At 51.3% G+C, this 13,261-nt stretch overlaps 2 protein-coding genes and 1 pseudogene across 4 annotated transcripts in view; 2 read left to right on the forward strand and 1 right to left on the reverse strand.

Annotated features, from left to right (window-relative positions):
- LOC125519719 (CBS domain-containing protein CBSX2, chloroplastic-like) overlaps nt 1-10,648 on the reverse strand; it is a 40,575-nt gene extending 29,927 nt beyond the window's left edge. For all 3 annotated transcript variants that reach the window (XM_048684461.2, XM_048684460.2, XM_087536205.1), the window contains exons 1-3: nt 10,289-10,648; nt 1,631-1,718; nt 1,479-1,543 (exon numbers count right to left, since the gene is read on the reverse strand). In XM_048684461.2, coding sequence (XP_048540418.1) covers nt 1,479-1,543; nt 1,631-1,718; nt 10,289-10,477 — 342 coding nt within the window. In that variant the 5' untranslated portion in view covers nt 10,478-10,648. The remainder of the gene's footprint in view (nt 1-1,478; nt 1,544-1,630; nt 1,719-10,288) is intronic.
- LOC147959710 (uncharacterized) lies at nt 1,771-8,179 on the forward strand. The gene has a single exon (XM_087536204.1). The coding sequence runs from the start codon at nt 4,931-4,933 to the stop codon at nt 8,177-8,179; it is 3,249 nt and encodes a 1,082-aa protein (XP_087392330.1). The 5' UTR covers nt 1,771-4,930.
- Nucleotides 10,649-11,578: 930 nt separating the features above from the next.
- On the forward strand, nt 11,579-12,834 carry LOC147959711 (uncharacterized; annotated as a pseudogene).
- The last annotated feature ends 427 nt before the right edge of the window (nt 12,835-13,261 follow it).

Raw genomic sequence — 13,261 nt, forward strand, 5'->3', positions numbered from 1 at the left:
TGACTACACATACCTCCCAGCCGATGGCACGTGGGGCAACATCTTGCTGGCGTGGAAGAGCAGGGCCGTGACCATCATGGACCCAATGTTCACCACCAACGCGATCACCGCTAAGGTGGCCACGGCCACAGGCACACCATGGTGGCTTACGGTGGTATACGGCCCCCAAGAAGATGCCGACAAGGTTGCATTCCTGCAGGAGCATCGCGACATCCGAGCCGCCTGCCCAGACCCGTGGATGGTTTGCGGCGACTTCAATCTCATCCTCCGCGACGACGACAAAAACACGGTCACCGTCAACCGGAGCATGATGGGCAAATTTCACCGTCTCACAAATGACCTCGCACTCAAGGAGATCTACCTCAACGGGCGGCGCTACACATGGTCCAACGAGCAAACACCGCCAACACTTGTGCAGCTCGACCGTGTTCTTTGCACCGCTGATTGGGAGGACGCGCACAGCGGATGCCACCTTCGATGCCTTGCGGCTATGGTGTCGGACCACGCCCCGTTGCTGCTGGACTGCTCGCCCACGCCCACCTCACACCGGCGGTTCCATTTTGAGGAATACTGGCTACGCTTGGACGAATTCCATGATGTGGTGACCGCGGCCTGGGGTGCTACGCATCACGTCGATCCCTTCCACCGGCTCATGCTCCGGCTACAGGCAATGGCGGCTAGCCTCACTAGCTGGAGCTCCAGGTCTACGGGCAACATCAAGGCCAAGCTGGCGATATCACGGAGCTCATCTCGCGCTTCGACCAAGCCCAGGAATCGCGCAACCTCTCGCCACCGGAGGCCTGGCTCCGCAAGCAGCTCAAGATATCCTACCTTGGGCTCGCATCCATGGAGCGCACGATCACCCCCCCCCCCTTTTCAATGAAAAGAAACGCAAGGCTTTTGCGTTTTCTCGAAGAAAAAAAAACTTCCTTAAGCCTTAACATACATTCAGAGTCAGAACTGAACATGAAGATATCAACCCTGTAGTTATATTACAGGTTACTGGTAGTAATTAGCAAGAACATGAAATGTGCCAACAGAAGAGGAGCTAACAGAGAAGAAAAATTAATTTCTATATGCTTGCTTCTATAATATTATTTCTAGGCACATCCATGTAGCCTAGAGTTAAGGCACAAGCTTGTTGAGGAGGTTGCCCCTCTCTTTCAAAAGAAGATAAGTGGTTCCTCGGCCCATTGTCAAATTTTTTTATATGAATAATAGCACTTTATTTTGGGAGGATAGCAATCTGGTAGACTTCAAAATAAAACCATCAGGTGCAAACGAGAAGGAATAGGCCACACCATATATGCTATATTGATGAGGATATATAATATATGCACGTCAAGACATGTAGATAACAAGGAAATTAAGTCCCATCCAGAACACATACATGTTGACTCCAAAACACATACATTCGGAACCCCGGTTGCATATCATCAACTGTCTGTTTGCTACAGTAAACTAATAGCACCACCTACCAAATTCCAGTGATCATCGGTAACAGGAAAGCCAGTTATTCGATGCTCCACCAGCCTCTCAAGAGCTGCTCAATTAGAAAAGGCTGCCATTAGGAAATGGGTGATATTCTAATGACAGAAACCAAGGCAAAACGTCAAGGCAAACAAAGCACCTTCATCTACTGAAGTGGATGGTTTCACAACATGGAGTTGTTCCCTTTTAGTCATAAAGTCACGAACAGTGTAAACTCCACCACCCTCCTGAAAAGCAAGAAATCCTGAGATCAATGAATTCTTAAAACAAACTACATACAAATACTTCCATCTGGAAACAGAAAGTCGAATAATTTATGGTTTTATGCCCAATATACATTAAATAAAGCCATGATCCTTGCACAAAAGATTAGAACCAGATACATCATCATGCAAAAGATATTTGTTGGAATGTTTCCCAGCTCAATAAATGTGATGTTGCTTGTTCTCTGAATAAACTCAGTGTTATACATTTATATTACTTTGTAATGTGCAGTGACACAAAAACATCACGCTGTCAAAAGAACATTAAAGAATAAAATGTAAACAACTAATAGCGGGACTAATACACCCAAAATAGATATAGAAGAACAACGCATAAGAGTTATCAGAACTTAAGAGAGGCTCACGAGTCGTTCATGAGAGCTTAAAAGCATTGTGTACTTTCAAATGGAAAAAATCATCAACTTTGCTCCCGATTTGTATGCGATGATGAAGCATTTGATTGTTTATTGTAAACAGTAGCTCAGTGCCAGTGCGTTGCTATGGAACCACAAAAAAGCTGAGGAGTTGGCCACATGGCATGGAAGGGCAAAGCATAAGGCTGTGTTTGGTTCAGCTTCAGCTGCCAACTTTTGGGTCCAAAAGCTAGAAGCTGAACCAAAGGGTTGGAAGGTATTTACCCACCTTTGCCACTAGTAAGTGGAAAAACATTTTGTTCTTATTCCTGCTACACAGTGCGCGTGAGAAGACAGCCACCGCCGCCACCGCCTAGGGTTGGCTCGCCGGTGGCAGCACATCCCCTCCAGCCGGCCGGCCGTGGCCGTGCCACCGCCACTGCCGGATGGAGCAGATCTCGACAGCGAGTAAATCCCTAGCATCCGCCGCCACTTCTGCCGGCCCTGCTGGCCAGAACCTCCCCAGCCCAGCAGCGCCTCTGTTCCTCCAGGCTCCAGCCGTGCCTTCCTCCCTCGAGCAACACCTCCCTCCCAGCCAGCGTGTGCGGCCCAGCAATGCCACTGCACACCGGGATGAGATGATGGTCATTTCTTTTTCTTTTTTGCAGTATTCCTGAACATGTATTCCTGGAGTATTTCTTTTGTGGACTTGGAAGTTGAAAAGGCTGTAGATTGCAGATTGTGACACCTACTTGCTTGTTTAACGAGAGTTGGTGAAAAACTGCACTAGTTACATGGGTGGTGTTGTGTGATTGCAGATTGATGAGTATCTACCTCCAGTGCTACGACAGGGGGTGGCATCAACACAAGTGATCCCATTCAAGAGGAGGAGAACGAAGATACCATAAACAATATTCGTAGTAGTAGGATAGCTAATGCTTCTTCTGTGAGGTTAGCTATGTTGATGGAGGCCATCATCATGTGAACCATACTATTTTTGTATGGTCCGTGTCTTATATAATTATATTACAGGCTCTATTTATACGTATGCAACATTAAAAATGTGTAGTTCAATTGTCTATATGTTAGCTACGAATTGTCTGAAGGGGAGCCTTGGCGCAGCGGTAAAGCTGTTGCCTTGTGACCATGAGGTCACGGGTTCGAGTCTTGGAAACAGACTCTTGCAGAAATGTGGGGAAAAGCTGTGTACAAAAGACCCAACGTGGACAGACCCTTCCCCGAACTCTGCGCAAGCGGGAGCTACGTGCACCGGGCTGCCCTTTTTTAGCTGTGAATTGTCCCAACCATAGGAGGGTTGCAAGCAGTGACTGAAACAACCATAGGACGGTTGCAAGATATGAAACTGAAATTCAGAGACACGGAAGGATGGGCATATGTTAAAAATAAGACACGAAGAGAGCTATTTGGGAAGAAAGAGGGTAGCACAATGACGTCTTTGTTTGAATAAGTAAATTTGTTTGATCTATATGAATTGTCTATTGTCATAATTTTCTTTCCAAGATGATCGTTCATTAGCCTACCAATGTACGAATTGTTGCTTTACAGTCAATTAGCATATAAACATTAGCATAGCACAATGACGTCTTTCATCGCATATTTGTTGCTTTACAGTCAATTAGTAAATTTACTTGATCTATATGCTATTCTATAGCATGCGGAGAGTTGGTTAGTAAGAGTGGAGGAGCTAAAACTCATAGCAATGTTTTGAGTTCGAGGCTAATCCCGTATTTGTTTATTTATGCCTTCTACAAGAGATTGGTCCCACGCTAAAGTAAGACGATATTTGTTTACTTATACCTTTTACAGCTGGTTCTACATATGAGTAAGTGTGCAATTGTTTATTTGTTCCTTTAGCAAGAGTGATGGTCCCCAATGAGTATGTAGTACATCTATTGAACTTTTGCAGGCTTGTTTGCCCCATGTGTGAGTACGAATGGAGAGTGAGGAGTGAACTCACAACCAACTCCAATCTTCACAGGTAGGAAAGATACAAGGACATCTAAAAAGTAAGAACCACATGTTAGAGCTTCACTAACGGTACATTAATTCTTCAAGTGGCATATGTGTCCCAAATGACATTCATAATCGTTGACAAGGATCCTAGCAGGCTACTTCCTTAACCATTTTTTTACTAGAAACATGAATGCCCTCATCACCAAAGCAGCGCAGCGCACACGCTTTTTTACTAGAAACATGAATGCCCTCATCACCAAAGCAGAGCAGCGCACACACAGGTGATCAAATGGAAAATTTGGCATACATCTATCTATGCAGATTGACATGCAAGAACATGGGCATCTCCCTAATGGCACTGTAATTGTTGGATAAGTCTGTGTACTAGGGTCTTTGTAGGGCTGCAGCACATGGTCCTTGTGGCAGTTAGGATAGAGTTCCTGACCATCAAGGACTGGCAGTTAGGATAGCATCTTAGACCAGCATCTTAGACTAGCATCTTAGACTGGCATCTTAGTAGCATCTCAGCATATGCTTGGCTGGCTAGCAGCCTATAAGTATGTATCCCCAACCCCTCAGGTTGGCATGGCATTGTGTGAGAAATAAACCAACGAAAATTGTCCCAACTCTCCTAGTGTCATCCACAACTATCAATGCTCAGGTTCAAAGGTCCAACAAGTGGTATCAGAGCCAAGTTATCTTGTACCCTGAGCATTTCTTGTGAGCAGCCCAAGTCGGTAGCAGCAGCTGCTCCATCTGCCTCTGGTTACTTTCCTCCCTCCGGACTGTCGAGCAGCAGTTCGTCTTCAACAGCCTCCTCTTCACGCAACAGCCCCCCTGCAGCGAGCCATGTCTGCAGGTCGCTCTCAGCACACGGCTACCTCGAGCATGCGGCGCCGGCAGGAGGCCAAGCGCGCCGTGGCAGAGGAGCGTGAGCGAGCAGCTGTAGCAGCAGCTGCTGCGGCAGCAAGGGTGTCGAGGCTGGCTGCAGCGGAGTTGGCAGCAGCCAAAGCGGAGGTAGAAGCAGCCAGGGCGGAGTTAGAAGCAGCAGCAGCAGCGGACGCAGCACGTGAGGCTACGGCAGATGCCAAAGCACTCCGCGGCGGCTCCGGCAGCTCCAACAGCTCCACGCCTGCGGACGACGGTGCTGACGCAGACCGCGCCAAAGTGGCGCAAGAGCGGACGGCGCAGTGGGCAGCCGAGCACGCCCGCGCTCCAGGTGGAGGTGTGCACCGCGACGGCGGCTGCAACGACCAGGACCGCGGCCTCTACGAGGTCCGGACTGTGGTCAGGGATGTTGGTCCCAGTGCTGGGTGGCCTACCCTCACTAAAACCAACTACGTCGAGTGGGCCGGGATCATGAAGGTCAGGCTCCAGGTGCGGCGCATGTGGGAGGCAGTCCAGGACAGCAACGTCGACCACCAAGAGGACCGACGGGCGCTGGACGCCCTCATCGCCACAGTCCCGCCCGAGATGCAGTTCTCGCTTTCCAGCAAGCGGACTGCCAAGGAAGCTTGGGACGCCATCGCCGCGGCACGCATCGGCAGCGACCGTGCTCGCAAGTCCACTCTGCAGGCACTTCGTAAGGAGTGGGAGAGCCTGGCTTCCAAGCCAGGTGAGGACGTTGATGACTTTGCTCTCCGTCTCAACACTCTGCTGCAGAAGTTGGTGAAGTTTGGTGATGCCACCTACACCGAGGAGAGAGCTGTCGAGAAGCTCTTTCGGTGCATCCCCAAGAAGTACAAGCAGATGGCTCGGTCGATCGAGTCCTTGCTGGACCTCTCCACGATGACAATCGAGGAGGCGATAGGTCGCCTCAAGGTCGTCGACGCCGACGAGCCACAGCCTTCCTCGGGGCCCATCACCACCGGCAGGAAGCTGCTCCTAACTCAGGAGCCGTGGGATGCCAGCCTTGGTGACAGGAAGAAGGGGGAGCCTTCTTCCACGACGGGCGGCCGCAAGCGTGGCAAGCAGCGTAAGACGCGAAGAGGCCCCCCGGGCAGGGCACAAGGACGTGCCGAAGGGGACGCCCGCGGAGGCGCCAAGGACGGCGCCGCTGGCAAGCCCAAGCCGGCACAAGACAACAGCTGCCACAACTGTGGCCAGTTTGGCCATTGGGCCAATGAGTGTCGGCAACCACGACAAGGCCAGGCTCACGTCGCACAGGCGAAGGAGGAGGAGACGGCTCTGTTCATGGCGCATGCAAGCATTGAGCTATCTTCAGCGACACCAGTCGCAAAAGCTCTCATCCACCTCGACGAGCCAAAGGCACACGCTCTTCTCGGCGATGCCTCCGGGAAGGACAAGACTACGGGGTGGTGCCTCGACACCGGCGCCACCCACCACATGACCGGTCGAAGGGAATTCTTCGCCGAGCTCGATTCCGATGCGCGAGGCTCCGTCAAGTTTGGGGATGCCTCCGCTGTGGAAATTAAGGGCGTCGGCTCCGTCATCTTCACCACCAAGACAGGAGAGCACCGGCTGCTCACCGGTGTCTACTACATCCCCGCGCTAAGGAACTCCATCATCAGCTTGGGACAGCTGGATGAGAACGACTCACGCGTGCTGATTGAGCATGGGGTCCTACGCATCTGGGATCGCCAGGGTCGCCTTCTCGCCAAGGTACCCAGAGGTGGAAATCGACTCTACGTCCTTGATGTGCAGGTGGCACAACCGGTCTGTCTCGCTGTCCGTCGGGACGACGAGGCGTGGCAATGGCATGAGTGCTTTGGGCATCTTCACTTTGAGGCCCTGAAGCGTCTAAGTGCCAAGGAGATGGTACGAGGCCTGCCATGCCTCAACCATGTGGAGCAGTTCTGCGACATCTGCGTACTGACGAAGCAGAGACGACTCCCCTTTCCCCAACAAGCGAGTTTTCGGGCCAAGGAGAAGCTGGAGCTCGTGCACGGAGACTTGTGCGGCCCGGTGACGCCAGCCACACCAGGAGGTCGACGCTACTTCCTGCTGCTCGTCGACGATCTCTCTCGTTACATGTGGGTGATGATTCTCGGCAGCAAGGGAGAAGCGGCGGACGCCATCAGGCGCGCGCAGGCTGGTGTGGAGGCGGAGAACGGCCGCAAATTGCGCGTGTTGCGCACTGACAACGGCGGCGAATTCACGGCGGCTGAATTCGCGTCGTACTGCGCCGATGAGGGCATCCAGCGCCACTACTCCGCGCCGTACAGCCCGCAGCAAAACGGAGTCGTCGAGCGGCGCAACCAGACGGTTGTGGGGATGGCTCGGGCTCTCCTCAAGCAGCGAGGGATGCCGGCTGTTTTCTGGGGAGAGACGGTGCTGACGGCCGTCTACATCCTCAACCGCTCGCCTACTAAGGCACTCGACGGCAGGACACCGTATGAGGCCTGGCATGGGCGGAAGCCGGCGGTTTCCCATTTGCGGGTCTTTGGCTGTCTTGCGTTCGCTAAGGAGCTTGGCCACATCGGCAAGCTCGACCACAGGAGCACTCCGAGAGTCTTCATCGGCTATGCGGAGGGCTCAAAGGCCTACCGCATCCTCGACCCAAAGACACAGCGTGTGCGCACGGCACGAGACGTTGTGTTCAATGAAGGGCGAGGGTGGCAATGGGACAAGGCGGTGGACGACGGCGCGACGCCGATGTATGACGACTTCATTGTCGAGTACGCTCACTTCAAGGAAGCCGGGGGAGCAAGCAGCTCCTCTCCGCCGGGCACGTCTACCCCGGCCCCCAAAACTACATCGACTCCGGTGCCCGCTACGCCGACGACACCACAACTGGCGACGCCGCATACTCCAGCCCCGGCAGTCACCACTCCGGGTTCGTCTTCATCAGCACCAACTCACGCAGAGCACAACCCGATGAAGTTCGCTTCCCCGCTCACTCACGACGAGGAGCGGGTTGACGCGTGGTATGAAGGCGAACAGCTGCAGTATCGCACGATGGATGATCTACTCGGCGACCAGCCGGTGCCGGGACTGATGCCACGTGACCTGGAGGCGCAGCTACAACTCGCGTGTGAGGACGGCGAACCACGGTCCTTTGCAGAGGCCGAGAGAGATGCGGCATGGCGCGCCGCGATGCAGTTGGAGATGGATGCGGTCGAGCAAAACCGCACCTAGGAGCTCGCTGACCTCCCCCGTGGTCACCGCGCAATCACCCTTAAGTGGGTGTTCAAGCTGAAGAGGGATGGAGCCGGCGCCATCATCAAGCACAAGGCTCGTCTGGTGGCCCGAGGCTTCTTGCAGCAGGAAGGAGTCGATTTCGACGACGCCTTCGCTCCCGTGGCACGAATGGAGTCTGTGCGACTCCTCGCGCTGGCTGCCCAGGAGGGCTGGCGTGTCCATCACATGGATGTCAAGTCGGCATTCCTCAACGGTGACTTGAAGGAGGAAGTCTACGTGCATCAGCCACCGGGTTTTGCGATTCCCGGCCAGGAGGGTAAGGTACTCCGCCTGCGCAAGGCCCTCTATGGCCTACGGCAGGCACCTAGGGCGTGAAACGCCAAGCTGGACTCCACGCTAAAGAAGATGGGCTTCGAGCAAAGCCCGCATGAGGCCGCTGTCTACCGACGGGGCAGTGGAGGAAATGCCCTGCTGGTGGGCGTCTATGTTGACGACTTGGTGATCACCGGCACCAAAGATGCAGAGGTAGCGGCATTCAAGGAAGACATGAAGGCCACCTTCCAGATGAGTGATCTGGGGCTCCTCTCCTTCTATTTAGGGATTGAGGTGCACCAAGATCACTCCGGGATCGCGCTTCGACAGTCCGCCTACGCCAAGCGCATCGTTGAGCTAGCTGGGCTCACCGGCTGCCATCCAGCTCTCACTCCGATGGAGGAGAGGCTGAAACTGAGCCGCGACAGCACAACAGAGGAAGTGGATGCTACGTAGTACCGATGCCTTGTGGGGAGCCTTCGCTCACCCACACACGGCCGGACCTAGCATTCTCCGTCGGCTATGTCAGTCGGTTCATGGAGCGACCGACGTCGGAACACCAGCAGGCAGTGAAGAGGATCATCCGCTACATAGCAGGGACCCTCGACCACGGCCTCCACTACCCTAGGTGTCCGGGGGCAGCACACTTCGTCGGGTACAACGACAGCGACCACGCCGGCGACATCGACACCAGCAAGAGCACGAGCAGGATCCTTCTCTTCCTCGGCAAGTGTCTCGTGAGCTGGCAATCAGTCAAGCAGCAGGTGGTGGCCCTGTCCAACTGTGAGGCTGAGTACATAGCGGCCTCCACCGCCTGCACTCAGGCGCTTTGGCTCGCTCGACTGCTTGGTGATCTTCTCGTTCAAGACACCAGAACGGTGCAGCTCCTGGTGGACAGCAAGTCCGCCCTGGCCCTGGCAAAGAACCCCGTGTTCCACGAACGGAGCAAGCACATCCGGCTGAGGTATCACTTCATCCGCAGTTGTGTGGAAGAAGGGAGCATCGAGGCGAGCTACATCAACACCAAGGATCAGCTCGCAGACCTGCTCACCAAGCCTCTTGGGAGGGTCAAGTTCCTCGAGCTTTGCTCCAGGATCGGGATGATTCAACACTCCCACAAGATGACGTACAAGACTTAGGGGGAGAATGTTGGATAAGTCTGTGTACTAGGGTCTTTGTGGGGCTGCAGCACATGGTCCTTGTGGCAGTTAGGATAGAGTTCCTGACCATCAAGGACTGGCAGTTAGGATAGCATCTTAGACCAGCATCTTAGACTAGCATCTTAGACTGGCATCTTAGTAGCATCTCAGCATATGCTTGGCTGGCTAGCAGCCTATAAGTATGTATCCCCAACCCCTCAGGTTGGCATGGCATTGTGTGAGAAATAAACCAACGAAAATTGTCCCAACTCTCCTAGTGTCATCCACAACTATCAATGCTCAGGTTCAAAGGTCCAACAGTAATCAGACATGCATATGCATAAACTCCGTCCTACAGAAGTAATGAGAGACACGGTTCAGCCGAGATAAAAAAAATTGTCCACATACTCCCAGGTTATCCTGCAGAACAACTTTAATTAGCTCAGGCACATACAAAGATCTTTGCGGGCAGCTAAAATGATACAATAGCAACGACATCAGTTGGAACCTATAATCCAAATATGCCGCATCCACCCGTCTGATCTAACATAGGATCGTATAAACCCCGAATCACCGCTTCTGGCAACTATCAGCATCCAATTGCAAATACGGAAAAACAGTAAACACAAGAAGCAAGGAACGGAGCTGGGCTCACCACAACCACGGAGGTGTGGTGCGGCAGGTTGCCTCTAGCGGCGGTGACCGCGAACGCGCCGACGGATGAGGCTGGGGGCCGCACGAGGGGAGCACCGGAAGACATCCGTGGCACTGCAGACAGACGAGACCGCCGCCCGCCAGCGACGGCCGGGCAATCGAAGGAGAGGAGCAGCAGCCTGGCGGCCATGGTGCTAGTCCCCTCTTCTCTCTCCCTCGAACCGCACTCGCGTCGGGTTCGCTCGCGGCTGGAAACTGGTGAGGGGAGGGAAGGCCGAGGGTGCGGAGGAACCTGTGGCTCGGCCTGCCCTGCTTGAAGAGATGAAACCCTTTTTTTTGTGGGGGGAGGGGGGCGTTAACCTATGGACGTCATAACTGTAACCCGTGTGGCATAATAAACACCCGATCGTATCCAGGAATCAGTCGTTCTAAAAAAAAGTATCCAGGAGTCAGTCCACACGACCCTGTGGGAACGAACATTAAAAATGTCAACACGTTCGAGCGCAACTACGACGGCCCACACAATCATATGTCATAACTGTTCACCCCACCCCGTGAGCCCAAACACGTGTGTAATCAACTTTAGTTATCATGTGTAATTAACTATAATTGTCATATATCATTAAATATAGTTGTCATGTGTAACTAATTGAAGATGTCATGTGTGATTAAACCATAGTTACCATGTATGGTCAACCATATTTGTTGTGATTAACTAGTTGACACATATGCATCGTGTGTAACTAATTGGAGTTGTCACGAGTAGTTAAACCATAGTTGCCATGTATGGTCAATCATAGTTGTTGTGTGTGATTAACTAGTTGACACATATACATAACTGTAGTTGCCATCTATCACCGTGCCCACACGTTTGGGCAAGCATCGTGTGTCCGTTCGGACGAGGAGCGCCCAGACATGTGGCACTAAATGATAACGCCCACACGACGCTAGGTGCTTATGTGGCTCTCAACCTAGATGGCAACTGCTTCAATATTCTTGAAAATGAATCGAACGACATTGACTGCGTTTAGGCCATGTTGATAAGTGCCACACGTGTGGACGTAATCATTTAGGTAACTTATTGACATCGGTTTTTGGCTATATTAGACTATGTCTAGATTTTGATTTCCCTGTGTATTGTACATGTATTGTATGTGGGTTGGGAAACTGTTTACGATCATCTTACCATTTAATAGCAACTTTTTATTATCCAGCTCAAGTTAAAGATCTTTGGATCCCAGGTCAAAAGAATTGGGATACATACTTAATTAACTCTCTTTTTACTCCTGAAATGGCTAATACCATTCTACAAACTCCTATCATTAATGTAAATGGTAAAGATATTTTTGTTTGGAAACTAACTCCTATAGGTGAATTCTCTTCCAAAAGTGCTTACAAGCACTGCTTCAACAATCTTCAGCTTCCACCAAGGCAAAGGCCCAAAATTGTTCCTATGGGGGTCATTTTCCTTCTTAATCAGACGTGGGAGGATAAGCAAATGGCACTAAGAGTTCAAACATTCGCTTGGATGCTTCTTATAAAAGTGCTTCCTACGGATAAGAGGGTAGGTAGGTACTCCAAACATATCAATGAAAACTGCTCTAGATGTGGCCAACTAGAAGATGAAATGCACATATTGTTTCTTTGCCCTTTTTCTAAAGCTGCATGGTTTTGCGATCCTTAGTTTATTAAACGGAATCTCTGGTTGAACATTATCATTCTATTCCTGATATAATTCGTGCTTTGGTTACATCTTAACATCCACAAATAAACTCGACTACTCTCTATACTTTTCTCTGGTGTCTTTGAAAAGCTCGGAATGACTGTCTATTTTGCAGAAAATTATGTAAGCCTTCCCAGTTGTATGTAGCATCAAATGTAACAACTGAAGCAACCAAATTAGAAGATAAGAACTCCACTCAGCAGCAAGAAAGCGATCAAGCTCAGGAGCAATTGCAAGTTTCTCCAACAACCATACATACACATGACTCTAATAATCTTGCAGGGAATGTCATCTTTTGCGACGCTGCTTGGGAGAGACGTACAGATTCAGAGTTGGGCCATGCTGGCTTAAGAGTAATCATAACCATGCAAGACAATCTGCACCTCCAACAACTGCACGTCTCTGCGCTTTCGCCTCCAGCTTCATCTGCACTCCAGGCTGAAACTTATGGGCTGCTCCTAGCTACAAAGTTAGCAGATCTTCTGCAGGTTCAAAACCCTCACTTTTACACGGACTGCTCGGTGTTAGCTTCGGCAGCAAGGTCATCAACAGTGTTTGCTGCTCCGGGATGTTGGGAGAACATACCTCTCCTTGCAGAGATCCCAGCCTCTTGTTCTTTCAACTGTAACAAGATCACTCACATCAGCGGGAGCAAGAATGTAAAAGTTGATCATCAAGCTTAGTTAGCTCTTCGTATTCAGACAAGGTCCTTAGCTATCTGTTGCTTATGTACACAAGTAGGTCAAGGTCAATGTCCTGGCAAGGACATACTTTCTGCTTCTAGCATAGCTCCATTCATGCTCCTTTCTGTAAAATGTACCTGATCCTGAATAAAGCCTTCTTTTGTTAAAAAAGAGAAATAATCCACCCATTTAGGGTTGTGCTAGTTCCCCCAAAACTTGTTTGTTTACATGGTATCAAAATAGGTCTCGATGACCACTTCTTCCGCCTCTTCAAGCACAGCCGCCGCCGCCACTATGGCCATCGTCGCCACTACAACTATTGTCGCTGCATCCCTCATGGTCATTGCGGTCTCTTCCTCCACTGCCCCGATGATCTCGTCGTTCCTATCAAGTCTTCTCGTCGGGAGTGCGTCAAGCCTCTGGTTTGATTGCTCCCTAGGTGCTGGACTGTTTGCCTCGCCACCTGCGCCTGGCTCCTCACCTTTCCTGGCACCTCCCACTACTAGGGAAAACCTTATACACAGCATCTTAGCAATAGCATTGGACAAAATGAGGCGCTATTGCTACT

This window comes from Triticum urartu, chromosome 7A (assembly GCF_056163025.1).
Source record: "Triticum urartu cultivar PI428250 chromosome 7A, HENAU_Tu73, whole genome shotgun sequence".
NCBI classification, from domain to species: Eukaryota; Viridiplantae; Streptophyta; class Magnoliopsida; order Poales; family Poaceae; genus Triticum; species Triticum urartu.